The 22,000-nt window shown below is 41.1% G+C and overlaps 1 protein-coding gene across 1 annotated transcript in view; it reads right to left on the reverse strand.

Moving 5' to 3' along the window:
• CUNH16orf45 (chromosome unknown C16orf45 homolog) overlaps positions 1-18,832 on the reverse strand; it is a 38,837-nt gene extending 20,005 nt beyond the window's left edge. Inside the window, exon 1 of the mRNA XM_026054106.1 lies at positions 18,713-18,832. Coding sequence (XP_025909891.1) covers positions 18,713-18,818 — 106 coding nt within the window. The 5' untranslated portion in view covers positions 18,819-18,832. The remainder of the gene's footprint in view (positions 1-18,712) is intronic.
• Positions 18,833-22,000: the final 3,168 nt, after the last annotated feature.

Below are 22,000 nucleotides of genomic sequence, written 5' to 3' on the forward strand. Positions count from 1 at the left end.
GCATAATTAATTATTGTTCATAAAATGCTTTGAGCTCCTGGGATGTAAAACACTCAGGAAAGAAAAAGATGTTAACATTATTAAGCCTTGGAGTAAAGCTCTAGCTCTGGCCCAGTGATAAATGACACCTTTATTGCTTTGAGACAAGGATTCTGAACAGCTTCACACACACATCTCTTGCCTTTTCATAACCGAAAGAGTGAAGAAACACTGAGATTAGTCATAGCCGAGGGACGGAACCAAACTGTTTTGTCTGCTGTACAGTTACCAAAATAATTTTCACTGACAAAGAAACAAGTGAAATATTATTACTGTATGCATAAAAAGATACGAACATGATAATAATTAGTATATAGAAATAAAATTATCAAGCTATTATATGTAGTATGATGGGCTGAAGAGATAATTCTTCCTTTGATTAAATGCAGACTAGTATAGTTAAACTGGGAATTAACTTAATGATCACATTTCCTCCTCACTATCTCAGGCATAAATGGAACATTTGCCAACTGTGATGAGAACAGAAGAGGGGAGAAAAAAGCCTATTTAGTCAATAAGTACAAAGAAAATTTTAAAAGAAGCCTGAAATGATGGAAYGAGAAATGGGAGAATGCACTGCACCTGGTGTTAATAGCTCCAGACAAATTGGTAAGGAAAGCTCTGAGAAAAATGTAATTATCAGCAAAAATTCTCATTGCTGTCAATCTATGGTGGCTGAGCACTCTTGAAAAGATTCCCATTGGGATCGGTTGCATGCTTTCCCTTACAGTCCTGGATTGATGGACACCAGTCAGTAACAAACCAGGTGCTGAGCCATCCTAAATGAGTGCTTCAGATGAAAATAATTTTAAGTCATTGCTGTTGTGCACTGAATTAAAATGGAGCAATTTGAGACCTATTTCTGTGCTCTTAGATTGTCCAATAGGGTAATCCCTTTTAAAATATACTTAGGTAAAGTTGTGTTTCAAATCTGGGTCAGTACTTTGGGGGCTCTTGCCAGAATTGAGCCAAATTCTTAAACCCTTTGATCTTTTTCATAGTGCAGCAAATATATTCCTAAAGCTGCTTCAGATAAACCAGGCCAAACCCAGGACTTCCAAGATTGCTCTTAGTTGATGAACCAAAGCAGAATTAAGCAGGAGGCATAGGTCAAATGCAGGTGAAAAGAGAACAAGATGGTGCAACTTAAAAACAGCATAGTTGCATGTTGTAGAAAAAAAATTGATATCATAATAAATATTCCAGATAAACTGTTCATGTGAAAGAATCAGATGATTCATTTTGCTACTCACTAGCTTGTCACCTGGAGGCATGAATAAGCAGCCTTCTAGACAGGCACTGCACACCTTTGACCGGTCTCTGAAATGCATTCAGAGGCTCTTTGTTTTAACTTGTCCAAAGCAGGATGGAGTGGCAAAAAAATATTCTATGCAGAGAAAAAATATATCTAATTGCTAAACCCAATCTAGGTTGTTGTAGCATTCTGTAACTAGGAAGCCTAACAATGACTACAATTTGGCGTGTCTGTGGAATGGTATTTATTCAATGTTTTATGTTTGAATTAGCATAAAAATAGAGCTAATAGCTAAACACAATTCAAACAGCTGCAATATATTCTGTTTTTGGCTTCCCTAAGAGGCAGGCAATGTTGTGCATCTGAAACAGGGGGACTGGGCAGAGGGGAAAGGTGACACCTGATAGTAGGGGTGTAGAAGGGACCTGGCACATCACCCCACTCCCCGCGTTTTGGCTGCCTGGTTAAGGCCCAGTTTAGACGCAGTGCAGATGTCCAGTCTTGAGAAGCCTAGCAGAGGCTCCCTGCCCTTTGTGCAGGAACAGTTTTCAAGCTGAGACTTTTGCTGCTGGTTCCCTGCCTCGGGGCCCGGATTTGCTCTCAAATGACCTTGGACCTGTTTYGTCAGTAAGGGCTTGTTTGGGGATCTGGACTGTTGGCTGATTCTGGTTATTGACGCCAGAGCTCGCCTTGCTCAGGTTGAGTGGGACTGCGCCTTTCCTGGGGAGGACRCTGCTGCTGCCCCTGCCTGCCTGCTGTAATGCCTGAATCCCAGTGCCTTGAGATACTGGTCCCACTGTTCCACCTCTGTACACRCATCCCAGGTATCAGTTCCCATCCTGCAAAGTACAGTCTGCAGGACTTAAAACACTTAAGTGCTTTAGTCTAGAAAAGGCTTAATTTTCCTCATCTCCTTCAAGCCAATCTCTTCCCTCTGTTTGTCAAAGGGCCCTCCTGGGTAATCTCTTGCTCTGAAGACAGATTAGTRAGGACAGGCAATTTAGTAAAAGCTGTAACTATGCTGTGGTTGCATCACATTGCATCAGGCTTTAATAACCAGCTAATAGGCTACATAAGGGCAACAGGATGGACTTATCTGATGAGTTTTAACAYTGGAAAAAATGTAATCTCTAAAGATGCCAGTCGTGTGCAGAGGCTGCCTTCGGAGGAGCAATTGCTGTTACGTGTGGTAGGGTGTTCTCAGAGCCACTTTATTGCAACTGCATCAATAGCAGCAAACAGTTGAGATGACGTAAGAGTTAAATTTTGCTTCTGGCAAGAAGCTGCAGATTTTTTGTGCTCTGCTTTGCTCTTAAGGTTAAGTCAAAGGGAATCCTGTCTGTGGGGCCTGGGCCTGGTTTCCTATCAGAGTGCATGTGCATGGGTATCTAGAGGAGCTTTGTATGTCAGGAGCAGTTGCATTCTCTGCTGCAGAGCCAGAAAGCCCTGAAAGCAGAAGTTTCAACTGCAGTGCAGTTCCCAGGTGCACAGGATGTAATCTTGGAGCCCTGGAATACTGGCTCAGCTCAGGGCATTGTAGCTGCCAACATCTCTGCCAGACAGCAGGGCACCTACAAGTCCTAATGCTGCTTTTTCTCATGCTCCATGTCTCAGGGCAGAATTCTGGGCTGGTTGATTTCCCTTTCAGTTTGGCTTCGCAACAGGCAGCTGTGAAATCTGGCAGCCCTAGGGAACCTCCTTGGCAGGAGGGAGCCACAAATGTATATTGAAAGCTGATTAAATGCCAGGATCTCGGGGACTGTCACAGTCACCAAATATCCCTGTTTCTCAACAGTCATTTGGGGAAGGAGAAAAACAAGAAATGTGAGAATTTCTCATTCGTGGGCAGTTGGGGTGCATCTGTTTTTAGAGAAACTGAAATACTGAGTACTGGTCATCTCAACTGTCCAACCCCCCTGCTTTGGGGTCAGTCCATTCAGCAGTTGCTCAGTCAAGAGTTCCTCAATCAATTTTGTAGACAGAGCCTGTGTTACAACCTATAGAGAGATGCATGAGACCTCTCAGGAGGATCAAATTGAATTATTACACATTTAAAATTGTCATTTGTGGGAGGAAAGAAAATCTTGCTTTCATAGTAATAGGCAGAATCCTGAGGAAAAGCACTGTTACAGCATCAGCTGAAGTGAAAACCTTTTTATTTTGCCAATAAAGAGAATAATAATTAATCACTGTTGCCCATAGGATGATAGCTACTTTTGCTAATGGGAACAGAGTTTTATTGTTTGTAATGAACATGAAAATACTTTAGTTGTAGACATGTAAAGAGCATTGGTAAAGAAAAGAAGGGCCCAAGCAATCTAAAAAGACTTATATATTAATGACCAATTTTGGAAGGTTATGTTTTGAATTTTTGCTGAATTAAATATTGCAACTTTAGTAAGAAGTCATGTGGGCAACATGATTAGTTCTTTTCCCTATTCACCAGCCTCTTCTCATTCAGTATTTGACAGCCTCTCAGTCTTGTTTGGTATTAAACATTGAATATCAGAGATAATCTGTGTCCTTTATATAAGAAATTACTCATTTCTGGTCTCTAATAATAGACTACTATGACTTTGTAGAGTTTTATGYGTGATTTAAATCTGTTATAACTTAAATATCTTTGTGCCATCATTGAATACCCTGATGAGCATTCACGAGGCATGCTTAAATAACTCTAAAATTATTTTTTAAAACTGTTTTGTTTTTCTGAAATCTTACTACTAAGCCCCACACCACATAAAATCAGTAGGGAAAGGAGTAGCTGGGTCAAGGAGCTAGGAAAGCATAAATTCATCTTGTAGAGATGATTAGCTCTGCAGATCCCGACTCCTAATACAAAGCTCGCTGAAGTTTTGTGGGTTTTTTTGTGTCATATTTAACTTGTCCTTTCAGACACAGAGCTTTTTTTTTTTTTTTTTCCCTTTGAGGTAGAAGAATAGGCTTGAAAGTCTTGGAAGTTCAGACTTGGTTTATCAGAAATCTGTTGCTATTCTGTCTCTAAAACTGACAGGGAAACTGATGAATTCTGTGGAGCTGGGATGTGATATTCTTGGGAAATATATACTTGGAAAAAGGGGAGCGAAAAATGAAGCCCAGGAAAAATAAAAAAATGAGAAAATGGCAGGACAAAAGTAACATTCATCTTTTTGTTCAATGAAGCTTTAAACCAAATGGTGACCAGGAAAACCTACTGCTCAAAAAAAACCACAGACTATTCTGTCTGACATATTATATCTCTCCAAGACATACAAAATTAATCTGACATGGCTGGAGGTGGCTCTGTTCAAACAGAGTTAGTTGAGATCTGAGCAAAATAGGGTAATTATAAAATTCAGATTTCTTCTGTACAGACTGTTAATACCTATTTTTAATCATCACAGATTTACATTATCATCATTAGATCTAGTCATATATAACCTGAGATTTCCACTTCAAAATGTCTCACACTCTAGAATATGACCTAATTTTAAAATTCACTAAGTAGAGAAAATAAAAAGAAACACTGTGTGTAATTGCCCACTGCACTCTGAGAATATTGCCCTTTATACTCCATATCTAAGAGTCCACCGTATAAAAAGATTCTCTCCGAGTGGCTTATCCCTTACTTCCTTGTCCTTATCTTAAACCTTTTCCCTTTCATTTTTTCATTATTTACCTTTTCAAAAAGCCTGCTGGCAGTAGTCTATTCTTTCCCATTTTAGGCTTTTGTATTTTGTAGCCTCACTGAGATTTCTCTTGAAATATAAATGCCAGATTCAGTGTTGAATATTAACTCCTTCCTCTAACTCTCAAAATTCTTCTGGTTTCTATGACATCATCTTGCACAGGRCAACTCCTTTCAAGTACAATATAAGAAAATACTTGTACCTCCTCAGTGCCCAAATGAGATTCTGTGTTGCTTTACATCTTTTATATTGTAATTATTTTATAGATTATTGTAGTATTGCAGTGAATAAAGGCTAATTTAAAATCTGAAACTAAAATAGATCCTGCTTTAAGTTGTCTAATTWAACTACATAATTCTACATAAAAATAGCTATTCATATAGTAAAAGTGATTGCTACTTAAGGGTGGTCTTTCGGTCTTACTGATTGGAGGTTTTATGGTTAAATGATAGTTTCAATTTACTATTTCAGGGACCATTTTTTGCTCTAGTTCCATATATAAATATACATTAACATATATGCATAAAAATAAGATCTTAAGATCTTATTTGTGATAAGAATGACCTTATGATAAGCARGACCTTATCATCAATTAAATTGCCATTTGTTATCCTGAGAGATTTATAAGCAACAATTATTCTTGGCTCTGTGTTCTGTCAATTTATGACAGTTCCAATTTCCTAAGTGGATAATTAGCAAGCTTTTAATATTACAGTTCCCCCAGGAAAAAGACCTCCCTCATCTAAGAATTTAGCACTGTGCACAGAAGAGTTAATTCTAGCATGCAATGATAGCCCAAAAAAGAGCTAATTTCTCAGTAGCTGTTCATCCTTCTCTAAGGACAAAGACCCTGGGAATCTCTAGCAGTCTCTTGGTTTTTAAGGTGATCTAATGTGATGTATAGGACACAATGCAAAACTGGTACCATTCATGCTCATCCTTTATGTATCTAAAAATCTGTTCCACCATCCTGTATATGAATGATAAATTTCATTTTGTCCATCTTGCCCTTAAGCTTCCAGTTTTCTGAGTTCTCCTGATTTTTGATGCTATCAATGACATAGAAATTATCTACTTGTGGTGATGGTAGCGGGAGGTAAGAGAGGTTTTGGCAGCTAAGAGGAAAGGATCAAGGACAGGGGAATGATTATTTATTTTAAATGCTAATGGCCGGCACAAGACTAAGTAGAAGTAAAGAATAAATCTAATTGTGAAATTCATAATTATCCAAAGCAATGGCATTCTGAAACAGGTGTGATAGTGGGGTTTTTGCTGTTGTTGTTAGGAAGTTTTTATTACCCATTTGCTTTCCGAATGAGAACGTGAGACAAAATGAATGGTGCAGGCTTGTGTTTCTGAGCTCTTGTTTCACAGTAGCTGAGTGCAGACATCACAATATCTTGTATTGGGAGGAATGTCAGCTTTTCAGCCTTCCCACCGGTCTGTGCATGGGACTCTATACTGCAGGTGCCTCAGTGCAGCTTGTGTATTCCCTGTGCAGAACCAGCCATGACTCCCAGCACCCCAGCTGAATGACAGGAACCAGGAGAAGCCACAGCCTTGTGCAAAGGTGGCATCTGTAGTACTTGCTGCCATCTGTACCCATTGGTTGAGCTCAGCCCTTGCCACTCAGTGCATTGCAGGGAATTGTGCCCCCAGCTCTTGTCTATTTAGCAGCACTAGTTCTGCAGCTGACATTTGAAATGTTTGTTTGTAGCCAGGAAGTGTAGAGTTATATTTTACCTTTAGAATCTGCAGCACAAGGTGGGTTCTGTTTCTAAACCAAGTTACAGAAAATGGTTTGCCTGTGTGTCTGATTAAGTGAGAAGCCAGCCTTAGAAAGGATCCTCTTTCTACAGAGGCATACAGTCCCCAGAGTGCTTTCCTACTGGCGTCTCAGGATTGGAGTAAACCAGGGAATCTGGACAGGTGATTAGGTAGCATAAACTAACAGCTCCATTCACTGCCACTGATACTTGTTCAGCAGGAAAACTATGTTTTCTGAGGTCTGTCTTCTGCAGCCACTTGCTGCTTACCCTTTTAAAGGTTCCATGCTCCTTCTCCATATGTAAAGGCATAAGGATCCATCCTGTCAAATGGTCAGAACAGCTCTTCAAGATAATGCACCAGCTCCACTTTCATTTTCTTCCACCTGAATCTAAGGGTTCTTGCTTATGCAGTGAGATAACTCAATACAATGGGACAATTTGCCATCTAATTATCCRTAACTAGAATTGTTTATTTCTGGCTGCAAATATATATATGATTTGGTGATGTTTTATAGCACTATCATTATGGTTTGTATGTAGCTTTTCTACTACTGAGCATCTTCTTACTTATGTATCATGTCTCAATTAGGTCTTATGTCTATATCATATCTTCTCTCATAATCATGTCTTAAATCATGTCTATATCATGTCCTTGATCTAGGATTCCCTATGTCCTGGATATTCCCCTAAACGGTCAATTTTGGGTGGGGGGAAGACAGGACTTTTCCTCTGTAGTACTTTCTAAGGCTGCAGCATCAAAAATAATAATATAAACTATATTTACAGATCAGAAAACAGAATTTCAGTACCCAGAGCAATAAATGCCTAAGGAATTGGAACTCAATATTTGATATAAACTAAATATTTCTTTGAAAACACAACACAGTTTCCTAAGTCTTTCCATAAACAGCTACAGGCCTGATTTGATAGTCCCTTATTAGCAAGTCAAAAATACAGATATTTTTAGTGTTAATGAAATTAGCAGGAAGTGCTTCTGATGTAAATAAATTCAGGATATGTACAAGCATGTCCAGTTACACAAATTGCCATAATGCCATGCAGAGATGGAGTTTTGAAAACCCTTAGAACCCTTAGGGGCTCTGAYATTGCAATTACAGGGTTGGCCCTTGCTGCTTTGAAGCTGCTCCCCAGACTCCGTCTAGGCAATTTGCATGTCCCAGGCAATTGCCATTATGGTCAGTGATAACGAGGCTGTACACACATCTCCTCAGCCTGTTAGAGGGCAAATGCATAAAAATGAAGAAAACAGAATCATGAAAGCAGGAAGAAGAATTTGAAATTAGTGAATTTTTATAAAATCTTTTTAAACTTAATCCAAATGAATTGAGAAAACCCAGAGACGTTATTCATGGATGCACTTGTGATTCTCCATTCAGAGGAAACAGAATCCTCTGTTTTAACACAAATTGCATCTCTGAGTTGAAAATGTTCAAATCGCCAGGTTATAAATTTGGCAGGTTGGCCTGCTTAAGATCATCTCAGGACAGTTCCTGTCACACAGCAGACTTTAAAATCTACCAACACAGAGTGTCTTTGCTGGCATCTGAGGTATTGGTAGGGTTGCTCCTATTCAAGACAGATTATTTTCAGAGCAATTATAGCACACTGGAAGGGTATCATCATCATCCCTGTGACCATTTCAGACTTCAGTTTCCAATATTCCTAGTATCTGAAATGGGTCACAAGCTCCATTCAAGACCAGTGCAGTCCCTTTSAAAATTAATCTGTGGTATCTCATCCTTTGCATTCCCGTGCAAAGGAGGATTAAGTGGTTTTGAGCGGGATTTAAAGAAGAGCTGACCATATAGTGAAGTCTGCAGAGAAAGATGAGAGACTTAACAGGGAACTATAATTGAATTGTGCAAGAGCATTTTCCAGACTTTCTACTGTTGTTTCTAATTCTAACTGAGCCCTTGTTTCTTAGGTATCACATTCCTTCCTGCCAGATGCTCTGAGAACAGTTTTTTTCGCCATGTTTGGCTGGTGGCTTTAGATGAGGTGTGAAAGCAGTTTCCCCCAGACCTCATCACATGTCAGCCTGAAACTAAGCAACCTAATTTGTCGTGCTATAGCTGAAATAATAGAGTGCCAATTTTTTCTTTCTCTTTGTAGGAGATGGATCAGGTTATTTTCGTATCAGTAATTCTCTTACTGACCTAACGTGAAGGAAGGGTACTCTCAATATTCCAGCAGATCTACATGAAAAACTTGTTAGAATTGTTAAAATACACTTTCAGTTGAGAAAAACTCAACTAGGATAGCTTAAGATGTAAAAAAAAAAAAATAATAATAATAATAATTCTGCTGCGGTGAGGAGAAAGTGGAAGAATTGTTGAGAGGAACCAGATGATCTCTAAAAACATGAAGGTTTCCTAGATTAAGTCCAGTAGGATGGCATGTCCTTAGACAAGATAAAAACATATGTAAACTGTTTTGAGGAAAAACTTTCTCGCCCAAAAGTTCTAAATGTTTATATAAAGTAATCCTAGTACAGCTGTTCTATCACAGTAGGCAACTGAGCACAGTCTCCTGAAAGAGATCCAAAGGATCCAAAGTCTGCAGAACGGGAATAGCAGAGACTCRCAGAGCCCTGAAGGGCTCTGTCCTGCTGAGGGATGGCTCTGAGGTTTGAGCATGGGGGGAATGCGGTCTCAAGTGCTGATATTGATACCCAGCCAGAAGACAGAGATCTCACTCAGAGCTCAAAGCTATCACATGGTTTTAAGTTGCATTTCAATTTCAATCCAATTCTTTGGCTTTACAGTCACATTTTCCTATTTCATTAAATGTTTATAGCTCCCCTGTTACTATATGAAAACTTCCTAACAATCAACAGAAAAAATGTTGGTTCCATTCAGAAAGTGCTATCAGGTATGTTAAACAGACAAAATATGGTCACTATAATTTGTTTCAGACCACTGTTCATATATGGTGTTACTAGTAGACTAACAGATCTTATAGAAGTATGATTCTAAATGATTAAATAATGAATTTACCTCTTTTGCAATTTTAAATTTGTCTCCACACACATATATATGTATTCTTATTTTTGGATGGGTATTTGTTTGTAAAATAGAATGGCAATCCTCCCTAAGAGATGGATGGTCCGGACCGCTGAAGTCAAAAGATTCCAATGGTCCTTGCCAGTCTGACCTGGAGGATAATTCTTTCCTGATCCTTAATATCAATTTATTCCTCAGCAGGTGAGTAGGAAACTCAGGTACCGCAATGCTTCTCATACTGCTTCAAGTACCAGACCCTTTGCACTCTCTCTAGTGGCTTCCGGCATCTCAGAAAGGCAGACAAAAATCCAAAAGTCAAACTGAAACAGTTATCTATCTCTGGAGACCAAATTCATGAGAACAGGGGCTCTGTTACCCACTATCCATTTGATTATCTTAAAACTAGCACAGAAGAGACAAATGTTTCCAGTACCTAAAGTACCTAGTTCCTGGTATCTATTCTTAATACCTTTATAATTGAGTGTGGGGTCAGTTTTTTTTTAAATAGTATTTTTCAAAATAAATCATGTGAGATGCAAACCTGCTTTGCATTCAAATAATGATACCAGCAATGTAGCTGCCACTGGCTTTTGCATAGTCCTTTTACCTCTTGCCATCATTTAATGAAATTAAAATATGACCTTGTGCACTTTAAACAGCAATTTGTCCTTCAGAGAACGGATAAAATATTCAGCTGTTTGCAACCTAATGGGAAAGTTTGCTAAGTGTATTGGTCCTGACAGCTGTTCCCTATGAGAAAATGGCTCCAAAACAAGACATGAAAAATGAGGGAAAAACATCTTTGAAGGTCTGACCCCAAAGCCCTTGTCAGTCTTCTTCGGTAGTGCTAAGCTAGACCTTTCTGTGCAAGAAGCTATTTTAATCTGTCTCAGGAGGACTGCCAGAAGGCAGGAAGATTCAGGAATGGGTTTTCTGTGCCCAATCCTGCCAGAGTCCCTGCATGAGATTCAGCACTATGAGAAGGCTGRAAATAGAAACTGGTACAGTCAGTGACTGTGGTTGGTATATCCCCTAATGTGGAGCTTCCACTGAAATCAGTGCAGTCTCATCTGGGATAATGTGGACTTTTGGAGCAAGAGCAGGTTAGAGCCATATCGCAAGGAATACAATTTATGCTCCATATTTACATGATGGAAGATTAAAAGAATATTAAGAAAGGCAAAGTTATTTCTTCATTTACTTCTGTCGTTTTGCTCAGTGGTCAAAGGAAACAGCCTGTGGCTTTCCATTTGATTACTCACTAGAGTCATTTTCTGATTCTGCATTAGCACAAAGCCTTACCGTCTACGTTTCAAATACTGTAACAATGTCAACTACAGCTAATGTTCAGCTATTTAGAGCTATTTAGTTTGATATTTTGAAAAGATATTTTTGATTTACTTAAATCGAAAAAAAAACCTCTGAATGTTCAGTCTTAGAAATCTTGCAAAACCTCTTTAGGGATATATTGTTTCATGTAAGCCTTTTTGCTAGCACCACCTAATAAACAGCAGTACAGGTAGCATGGGAAATAATTATAAAATGGCCACTGACATTTCTAAATTTCAAATCTTCACAGTATTCTCTTTTGAAATTACCCAGCCGCATACCACAAAGCCCCTTTGTCTTTCTTGCTGTCTGTCCTCTGTGATGTGCTTCTCTAATAACACAGTTGTCTAACAGGGCTCTAAACATCTTCCCAGCAGCTGGTGGATAATTTTAGGCAATCTTAATAACACTGGATAAATAATATAGGCATCTGAGTCCAATCCAATAAAGGCCAAACTCGGGTATGGAGAATTGCTTCAGAAACTTAAAAAAAAAAAAAAAAAAAAAAATTGACATAGATTCCCACTCCTGCAAGTGATTAAATATTGAGAAGTTCCTTCTCAGAAGATAAGAAAAAGAGGAGTTTCACATTTCACAGAGAGGAGAAAAAAAAAAAAAAAAAAATCTCAAGGGGGTGAATGTTGCCATTCCTGAGCCTACTGGCAGATGATGGGTACAGCTCAGCAGCTAGGTGGGGAGGCCAGGCAATGAGGAACCTATAGAGTCTTTCTGGCCAATGTATAGGGAGCACGTACTGTTTCCAGAAAGCCCTGCGCAAAAGCTGATCCCTTCTTAAAAATGGAATTACCAGTATAGAGCCAAAGCCTTTTCATTCTTTCTCAGCAAATGTGCAGGTAGAGCAGTGCAGAGCCCCATTTATCTGCATCATGCAAGATAACGATGATCACAGTTGGCACCTAAATCTGTTTTCATTTTCCTTTTGTCTGAGGTGGGGAGTCATTCTCTATCAACCTCTGTTTTCACCAAGTTAATTGCTTTGACATACTTCATTTTGATTTAGCCTTCTTAAATATGCTAATACATTCTTCCTCACCACGGGCCCCAGGCTGGCGGTGGAGCGGCGCTGAGCTGGCTGCCACCCCGCAGCTCCCCAAGGGGAGGAAACGAAGACAGCGCCACGGAGGCCTCAACTCCGCCGCTGAGTGGAGGGGATCACTGTGTGTGACCTCCTCTTTGTAGGAGAAATTATTAGAAATAAATTTTGTAATTGCAATACAATTCCCACCTTACCAAATCATGATTTTGCTGGCTTTCAAAAATCCGAGGCTGTGCCATTCCATGCCACGTATTCTGTCTTTGCCACAGGCAACTATCAGCCTGAAGGGAAATGTCTTGGACTTGCTTCCCCATGGTTGGAACTTCTGCCTGCTGCCATGCTTGTGCACTGGACAGTCCTCATGGTACTGATGCAGCCCCTGAATTATCTCCCAAAGAGGTTTTCCAAGAGAATCGAGATAAATGGCATGTTCAGGGACATAGGTAGAGAGTCCAGTTTTTCTTTCACTAAAATCAGTGAGAAAATTTCCATTGATGTCAATGAAGTTTGAGCTCTGTTTTGTAACTACGAAAGTGCCCGTTAAGCATCTTTGTCGTTTTCCAGGGAGGTCAGTTCATGGTCTTGCTCATCTGGCTTCTACAGCATTATTCTAAAATCAACTTTGGCCTTACGTACAAGGGCATGAATGGCAGAATTGACTGTGGTCTGTCTTGTGGTTTGGAGTTTTTTTTTCCAAGAGACAAACATAACCATTAAAACACCTTGTAATTAGAAGCTTTTGTTCCAGGTTCATCAATATATTAAGAAAAAAAGAAAAAGTCTCTGTAAAAAAAAACCCTGAAATCTCTAATGAGTAAAGGGCGGTGGAAGGGGCAGGACTACAGGGCAATAAAAAGATCCTTTGTTCTTAGAATAATACTTTACCTCTTGCATTTTGGTAGTCTTTGCATTCCTTAGAATTATGTAATAAGCCACCTCATTGAAATCATTTATCCTCATTTAATAACAAATTTCACTTGAAATTTTCTCAAACATTTTCCCCATTATGAACTGACAAAAAGTTGATAATTTGGGGATGAAAAAGTTCATTTTTCATCCCRAAGGGTGACTAATGTAATTAAACAAGGGTATTGATTCTTCGTACAGTTTGCCCTCCATATATGCATTTTTCAACTTTAAATGGTGAATGCCTTTATACTATATTCTCTATGTAGTTAGATAGCAAAAGTCTCATAGAAATGAAGTGGCATTATTTACTTCTCTCTTCTCTGGGATTATGTTACTAAGATTTGACTAAAATAGAATGTATCCCTCTACAGAAGAAAAAGTGCTTGGGATTTTGAATATAAGCAGTATTTTGGCAAGTATTTTCTAAAAAAAAAGTGCTCAGGAAAATAACGTCTACTACAGTGAGGTTCCTCAAGATTGTTTTATTGTTCATATTTGAATTTCTTATCACTCTCTCTATTTTCAAAATTATTGCACAGAATTTTTTTCTTAAGTGGAGACATGGGAAGAATACTAATTACCTTCTCTTCCTTTTTAAAGCTTGTTTTCAGACCTTCATAAAGCCAGCAGACCTGCTACTTCTATAAAAAGGAATTTAATTGTGTATATCCTTGGGTTAGCGTCTTTCCCACTTATCTTAGCAGATCTCATGAAAAAAACTTAATCTGTTTTATCTCTCTCACTGCCTGTAATAGATATAAATAACAATTGGGAGAAATTTACAGTACCACAGTGGCATCACTGGGGAAGGACAGCAGTGAAAGCAAGGCTTAGAACTTTGATTTGTGCCTTTGAAACCCCCATTATTTTTGGTCATAGTGGGAGCATGAAGAGACTGCTAGACATCACAAGAGCATGATAGGTAGGGCACATTATTGACTGCTTGGATAGATGTTACAGTGATGAAAAGTTTTTAGGCCAAAGTGGTTTTGTGGATGTTTGTGGGACATTTTAGGAGAATATCCAAAGCCATTTGTTGGAAAATATAATTACCAAATGATAGAAACTCCCATAACTGATGTCTGGGTTGAACTGGACAATCAGCCCCTTGTCAATCACAGCTCACAATCTTCCCCTCTTACAGAAAGCTCATGAATTCCTGGCATTCCTCCAGAGTTTCTGTAGTTTCTGACCTGACAGCTCTGAGCACCATTGCACCTTCCCAACCACAGTCCTAGGAGCTTTCCCCATCCCATGAGACAACACGAGCCACCCTTCCGTCTCATGAAGCAACACAGGAGGAGGAACAAGGACAGTCAGCGGTTCCCGCACCAGCTCCCAGGACCATGTCCACCTCTGATTGTCAGAGTTGGAATAAATCAGCTTTTCTATAGGCACTTGGGGCTAAGCACAAACGCACAGGCGTTCATTCAGTATTTCATAGGAGCCAACATCCTGTCATCTATCTGTACAGATGTATGAAGTACAAATGATACTAAGTACTTTTAATAATACTTAAATTGTTATTATAATTAATAATTAAGTATTAAGCCCCCAAGTTTTAAAAAGCTAATACAAAAATTCAAGAAGAAATTGGTATTTGCCTCTTTTTAGAATAAAATCCAAAGGCATATGATTAATATAAACCTATCCTAAATACTTTTTAGTGACCAGAATGACAGGCATCACACGTGTTTTGCTGTGTATTTCCCTGCTGCTTCTTACTTGATTTTTTTTAATAGTGCAGCAGGTATCTTTCAAATTATTATAGAGCATTATTAACATTAATCCTAGAACAGAGCCCAGCTGTAATGTTCAAGTCCTTTTGTTCTGTTAATGAAGGCAGACCTTAAAGATGACACAAGCAGTTCCAAATGGATTTGATAAAACATCCATAACCAGAGATTCACTTTTGTATAAAAGGCCTTCATGCTTTGCTCACCAAAAAGCAAAGAAGCCATATCTAAGGGATCAGTAACCATGCTATTTCAATCTATGGCTAGTTTCTTTGTAGTCCTTGCCCTTCTGCAAGTTGAGAAGAACTGTCTCCATGCAGAACAGCACTTCTGACACAAACTGCTTTTGAATCAAAAAGGATGCAGAAAGATGTGAGACATCTACCTTCTCATGCTGCCAAGAAATGCAAATGCAAAATGCTAAATAGCCCGTATTTTCAGTGCTTGAACCACTGTCCCTGCTCGGTGGTGGAACATCTAAGTACATACAAGCCTCTCTTTCTGGRTGACAAGTTTAGAAAGGTTTTTAAGATAAACCAAACCAAATGCAGTGAAATAAGCTTACGAAACAGGTCAGCCAAAAATGTCTGTGAAATGAGGAACAGTGTTGTCTCTCTGGTGTTGTAACACACCAGAACAATCTCAGGACCAGTCTAATTCATATGTATAAAATCCCTGCAGTGTGCATCTTCACTGGAGTGAAGCACCTTCACTGCCATCTCACCGCACCTTGCCTGGGTATAGCCTGTGGTGCAGCATTCTCAGGAGGACACGTGAGGAAAGGATGCCTCCTAAGATGGGTTTTTGCTACTACTGAGTCTCTTCTGTGGGGAATGTCCTACTTGGTCTTTCAGCGCTGGCCTCCATTGGGGCCCCTTTCGCCTCATCTCCATTACAAAGTCAGGAACTGCTGAAAAGCTGGGGCTTTGCAACAGATACAGCACCTCACTTCCAATACTGAGTCACTACTCAAACAAAAGCAACAAGCAAATTTCATGACATTTAGCGAGCAAACAAACTCTACAATACTGTAGTTTTATTCTCAGCTTAAATGGCAGCAAAACTCTGCCTTTACAGTTTTCTGGCATTTCTACCTGCTTGTGCTGCGTGAAACTGGGGCAGTCACCTTGAATTCTGGATTTAGTTCCAGACCTTATGGAAACACAAAGAGGAAGAGAAAGAACAGCAGAAATGTATCTGAGAAGTAGATGTGCAATAAGATGATGAAAAGGGATTTGTTTCCTTGTGGCTCTTTCCCAGGCTTGGCAGTAGCTTAACTGGGGCGTTGTGAGTCCCTGCYGATAGCAAGAAAAATGACTGTAGATGAAGCCATTTGCTGGGTAATGAGGACTGACCAAAACGCTCGAGTGCTCTGGTTCAGAGCAGACTCCCCAAGCCTGTATTGTAAAGATTACCAAGGAAGGCTGTACCCACTTTGTTATTACAGTCTGGCCATTTACAAACCCAAACTGCTTTCTACATGCATGRACTAGAAATGCATGAGCTGTTCTGCACATGGTAAGCAGTCATTTCTATAATGTTCTCTACTCCTTGCAAATTCTCTCCCGTACATGAAGAAAAAGGCTGTTAAAGGGACATCTTAAAACAATTGCTTCATATTTTGCACATGAACCCATGGGAGATCATTGCACTCTCATGTTGTAAGGTATCAGATCATCAGTTAATATAAGCCAACATAACTTTATAAATGATCCAGCTGAAAGAACCCATCATACTGTTTAAATTTCCATAATATACTTCATAGCCATGAAGTAACTTATCTTTGTTTTGATCAATAATCAGCAAGTTTTTTATACTACAGTTGATGGAACAGAGTTCCCTTTCCATTTAACAAATTAAATAGACTCTCTGTAACTTTTAGGACATTATTTCTGCAATGGACCTAATCAGGATGCACATTCCCTTGTGATGTGATTGGTTACACCCCTGTGCCAAGGACTGGGACTGGCCAGGGAGCGGCACTATGTGCCCAGTGCTGTGCAAATACATAACAAGTTCCACCAGCAAAGAGATCCTGACTTAAGCTATGGTAAGACAAATTTAGCAAGGAAAACACAGTTAAAGAAAAAAAAAAAAAAAAAAAAAAAAAAGGGCAAACACATATGCAATACACACCTACTTTTGCTAATACTGATACTTAGCATTTCATATTTAAAGTAGTGACTAAATGATGATGTTAGTTTAAAAAAAAAAAAAAGAGAGAGAGAAAATTCTGCTTTCAGCTTCTTCCCAGAGTTTCCAGAGATTGTAGTCATTGTGTAGTTTCAGATCTATGTTGCATGGGAGCATTTAAAGAAAATAGTATATAGTATCAATGCAAAAACCCAATTAAAAGTCAATGTTAGTATTAAAATAGGAAAGAAACAGAAGGATTATCTAAAACAAAGGGTAAATAGCATTTCTATGGTATTTAAGGAAAGTTGAAGCCTATGAGCAAACAGATCAGTTACTGAAGTAGCAAAGCCTTATTATAGTTGTTTTTCAAGGTGACCAAAGCCTAGGCTGTTGTCTCAAGATTTCTTCCTATTCTACTGTTAAACTSTTAAACACACACAAATTTCTCACTAAATTAAATCTAGTGCACCAAAGGGCAACTCAGCGGCAGAGCCCAGATGCAGAAGCCGGGGCACCTTGGCTCCAGCCCTGCCAAGAGCCCCTCCTTCTAACCTGGTCAGGTTGCAGTCTGGAGGGAGATGTGCTCAGTGCAGAGCACACATTTCTGGGCTGATCAATTGTCCCTCTGTCTCACTGTTCCCTTCTGCCGAGCAAATGATCTTTCATTCAACCTTGCAAGACTCATAACCCTTCCGTCACCTCCAGGTACCAGTTATTATTACAAGTGCAGCACTGCACTCAGCTTGGGAGCTGACTCTGCAACAAAACCAGACTTATTTATGAGAGGGAGAAGAGCAAAAGGCTGCCAGGGAGCCTGCAGAACTGTTGCATGTGGCCAAGCCAACCAAGACCGTCAACAGCGACTTCAGTCTTCTATTCCTTGTTAGAAAGCAAGTAGTTATTTGGTCCTGAACCCATGCCAGGCACTGCAAMAGAACCAGCACTGCAGCTGAAGCATCAGAGTGGGAGACTTACACCTCTCTGTCACCAGCATATGCTATATGATAGCATTGGCATGCAAGACTGAAGCCAGAGGTAAAGCACGRCTCCAGAACACAGCTGAGGAACACAGCAGTTTTGGAAAAGTCTGAATGCACCAGGAGCGCTGGCCAAAATCTGCTAGCAGGATGCAGTGAAGCCTCAGGTGATTGCCCGCCATAAGGATGTCGTTACACCCAACGCTTTTCGTCCTGTGGTCAATCCATCTTACATGGAAACTCAGAACATGCTTATCTTTGTATCGATGCAGAGCTTTTCATGAGCATCTTTTCAAGATTTCTTGAAAAGTCTTGGGGGAAATTTTTAAAAAAGCCTTTCTGGTTACCCTAAAAATGGGAAATGGCTTGTAGGCTTATCAGATTGTAGGGAAGATACTACTGCCAATAGAAGAAAAACTGATACATTGGAGGGGGACAAGTCCCGTAGATAACTTGGACAGTCAACTAACCGATCTTTACAACCACTCTTTGCATCAGCACTTCGCAAAGGACGTGTCCACTGTTGCTCGATGGCAATTGAGGGTCTCAAGCGGACGAGCTCTGACACCTGAAGYGCCAACGAGCACAGGGAGCGAGGGGAGAGCGGCCGCCCGCAGCGGCCGCCGGTCAACGCGGCCCTGCCTTAACCCCCCGCACAGGGCAGCGCTCCCCTTCCCCAGCACGGCAACGCGCCCGGCCGCGCCCGCGGAGCGGGGCCGGCTGCCCCGCGCGCCGCGGAGGGCGAAGCGCTCGCGGACAGCGCGGCGCATCCCGCCTCGAGGCCCGCCCGCTGCCCCCGGCCCCGCGTACTCACTCCTGCCCAGCCGCTCGGCCGGCCACGCCGTCTCCTCCACCGCCCCGTAGCGCCTCATGGGCTTCTCCGCCTCGGCGCTGGCGGACAGCGAGCGCCGCAGCTCCATGGCCGCGCCGGAGCCCGCAGCGCGCTCACTCCATGCGCCCCGCGCAGCAGCAGCAGCAGCACCTGCCGAGCTGCCGCCCTTGCGCGGAGCCCGAGCCGCCGCCGCCGGAGCCGGAGCCCGCGCAGGGGCGGCGCGGGGCGGAGCGGCGCGGCGCGGAGGGGCCGGCGCGCACATGCTCAGTGCGCGGGACCGTGGGCGCACGGGCAGCCCGCGGGGTCGCGGCAGCCCCGCGGCTCCCCATCTTTGCAGCCGTGAGCGGCCCTCGTGGCCTCCTCTGCCCYGGTGGGCAGAGCAGGTAAAGAGGCCTTCACGGGGTCCGAGATGCTGGCGCTTTTCCTCCTCACCCTTCGCCCTCCCGGGGATATTTACCCCCATTGAATAGGGCCTGAGCAGCGCTGGGGTCCCCATGGGCTCCGAGGGMACCCTTGGCACCTGCAGTGAAACATCTCTGGGTGCAGCTCATTAGCCAGTGTCAAATCCTGTGCAGATTGGCACAACACCCATCCTGACTTCATGTTGAGGACAGCACCCAAACAAATGATGTGATTTTCCACCTCTTGTAACTGTATGTATTTTTCATAAACATGCAGCTTCAGTGTTTACGCAGCCTCCTGGGATTAGAAGAGAAGGAAGTGACTATGCAGGAAGCATAAGAGCGTTGCTAATGATCATTGTTATTATTAATCTTTTAATTTGTGGTAGAGGAGATTTTATTTGTATAAAATCCCTGCACGGAGCTTTGCAGTTGCAGAGTATTTTTCCTTACGAAATCTCCTTGCATGTTCTTGTGAATCTTACCCTTACTTCTGGTGTAGAGAAGATGAAGAGGGACTTGAGCATCTTGCCCAGTGCCCCACATAAAGTCAGTGCTGCACTGACAGGGAGGCGCTGAACTCCCTGTCTGGTTCGTGAAGAGTGATGGGTGCTGGTGATGCTGAGTATGGATTGCATGCCCCAAAGCTTCTCCTATACCTTTGCCTATAAACCTTATCCTGCTCTTCAGCCATCAGTGCTMCAAAAGCACTACCACTATTTTCAGTGTGACACTTACTGAAAGAAGGGCTGACACAAATTGCCACTATGTTCCTGACCAGTTTTGTTTTGCTTTCACGGAGCCTGCTTTCATCTTGAAGGAGAGACAACCTCCATATCCATTACAAAACCGTAACTCTAAAAATGTTCCTCCATTTTTTTAATTTTTATATGAGAGATTTAGAATTAACTACCAAATCAAAATGACTTGGACATTATTTTGGAAGGTCTTCAGGGCATTGTTACTTTTCCCTGTCAGCTGTGCTCCCCAGAGGTTTGCTGTGATTGGAGTACCAGGCATCCTGGAGGAGCTCTTGCTGACCGGTGTTTGCTGCTTTTGACCTTTAGAGATGGAGCCCAAACAGATCTGTGAGTCTAGTAGAAGGGCTGCTGGCAGTCCTGCACACAGCTGATTTTGGGTGACAGTGCAGCTGCCTGCTGGGGTGGGCTGGACTGACTCACCGTAGAAGTGAGGCACGCAAGCGTGGGAGGGAGACAAGGGCCCATCTGGGATCTGGATGAGAGCTGGACTAAGGGAAACAGGCTGATCAGGGAGAAGGGCCAATTCCTAGTGGATCTGGGGACTATTTACCTTCCAGTTCTTTGGATAATTGTAGCTGAAGTGCTTTGTTTAGGAGATGGTGGAAGAGCCTAGAAATCATTGCATATTTTAAGCTATATATTGGTTAGTATGGACAAAAGAAAAAATCATTAATTAAAAACTCTGATACATAGAATTTATTTATGTAAAGTGAAGAATGTATAAGATTTACTGTAGCTAGAAAGTTTTCACCTGCCCTTTTTGAACAAGTCTTAAATCCTACAGACAGTTGAACACACGAGTAGGTATGTGGGAGCAGTGCCACTGGGTTCGTTCGCACAGAAGTTTTAGCAAGATTGGGCATCCTATATACTAATTATATTGCTAATGTGCTAAGAATAACACTTCAGCTTTGTGATGTGAGAGCGTTTTCACAGCAGCATTTGCAAGCAGAATTAAATTTCTCCCCTACTGACTATGCCCTTCAGTGCATCTCAGCAATACAAATGCATTCTTCTACTTGGAAAGGTTGCTTTTCTTCTACTGAAAGTACTGTGATGGAAAAAAAAAAAATAAAAACAAGTCCCTTCACTCAGAAGATACTTAGAAACTCAGAGCCCTGTTTCTGCACTTGGCTTTTGCCATCAGCTCTCCTGACTGCTTTAGTTCCCTTAGTTCCTTGCACATTTCACAGTTAAGTCCTGTCCACAGGAGTTATAGCTGCTCCAATGCAGCTGGCGCATCTTCTTTCCTGCCTATTGCTCTTTTAGCCTCTGTTACACACCAGTGATCATCCATGACAGACATGGCACTATATATATATATCGGGCATGTCTTGCAGGGGCAAAATTTGTAGAGGCAGCATGGCTTGTAAATCAGCTGAGAGGAAATAGTCTTGGCTTTCATGGAGCTTATCAAGAATTTAGGACTTCTAGCTTAAAGTTCAGGCAGCTATGCTGCCTTTGTGGCAAATCTGATCACCAAGAGGGTTCTTGGAGGTGGCTCTGCAGCTCTGGCATGGGCTACAGTGAAGGTGAGACTCAGGGCCACTGTTCTTTGACAGACAATACAGTTATTCTAACCTCAAAATAACAGAAAGTGTTAAAATTCTACCCAAATTTTTCATTAATTTATAGTAAAAACTCAATAATACGATTATAATAAATACTCAAGTAATCACAGTATAAAAATCGGGTTTCTTTCTATTTCTCACTCATTTGTATTGTCATTCTCCCTAAATGACAGCTGTTAAGCCAAAGCTAATCTTTTCAAACAGCCTTAATTAAATATAATCCTAATTAAAAGCAGAGGGGAAAGGGATAGCTAAAAATTACAGGAGGATTCTTGAACTAGAAGATACTCTTCTGCTGCATGTTTCCACCTTCAGRCCTGTGTGTTCTTGGAAGCCTTGGTCCTGCCAGCAGGCACTTGKGTGAGTATGTGTTGGCTGTGGGAAATGGCCTACATTTCCTTTTTTTTTTTTTTTTAATTTTCCCTTTTTTTCCCCCCATCTAAATCTTTCATGGCTTATGCTTTGAGACTGCTCCTTTTGTTTGTTTTCTTCCTTAATATTTATTTAGAAATACAGCTTTTCCTGACATCAGCCATT

Source organism: Nothoprocta perdicaria, unplaced genomic scaffold (assembly GCF_003342845.1).
Source record: "Nothoprocta perdicaria isolate Ctin4 unplaced genomic scaffold, notPer1 scaffold_12, whole genome shotgun sequence".
Taxonomy (NCBI): domain Eukaryota; kingdom Metazoa; phylum Chordata; class Aves; order Tinamiformes; family Tinamidae; genus Nothoprocta; species Nothoprocta perdicaria.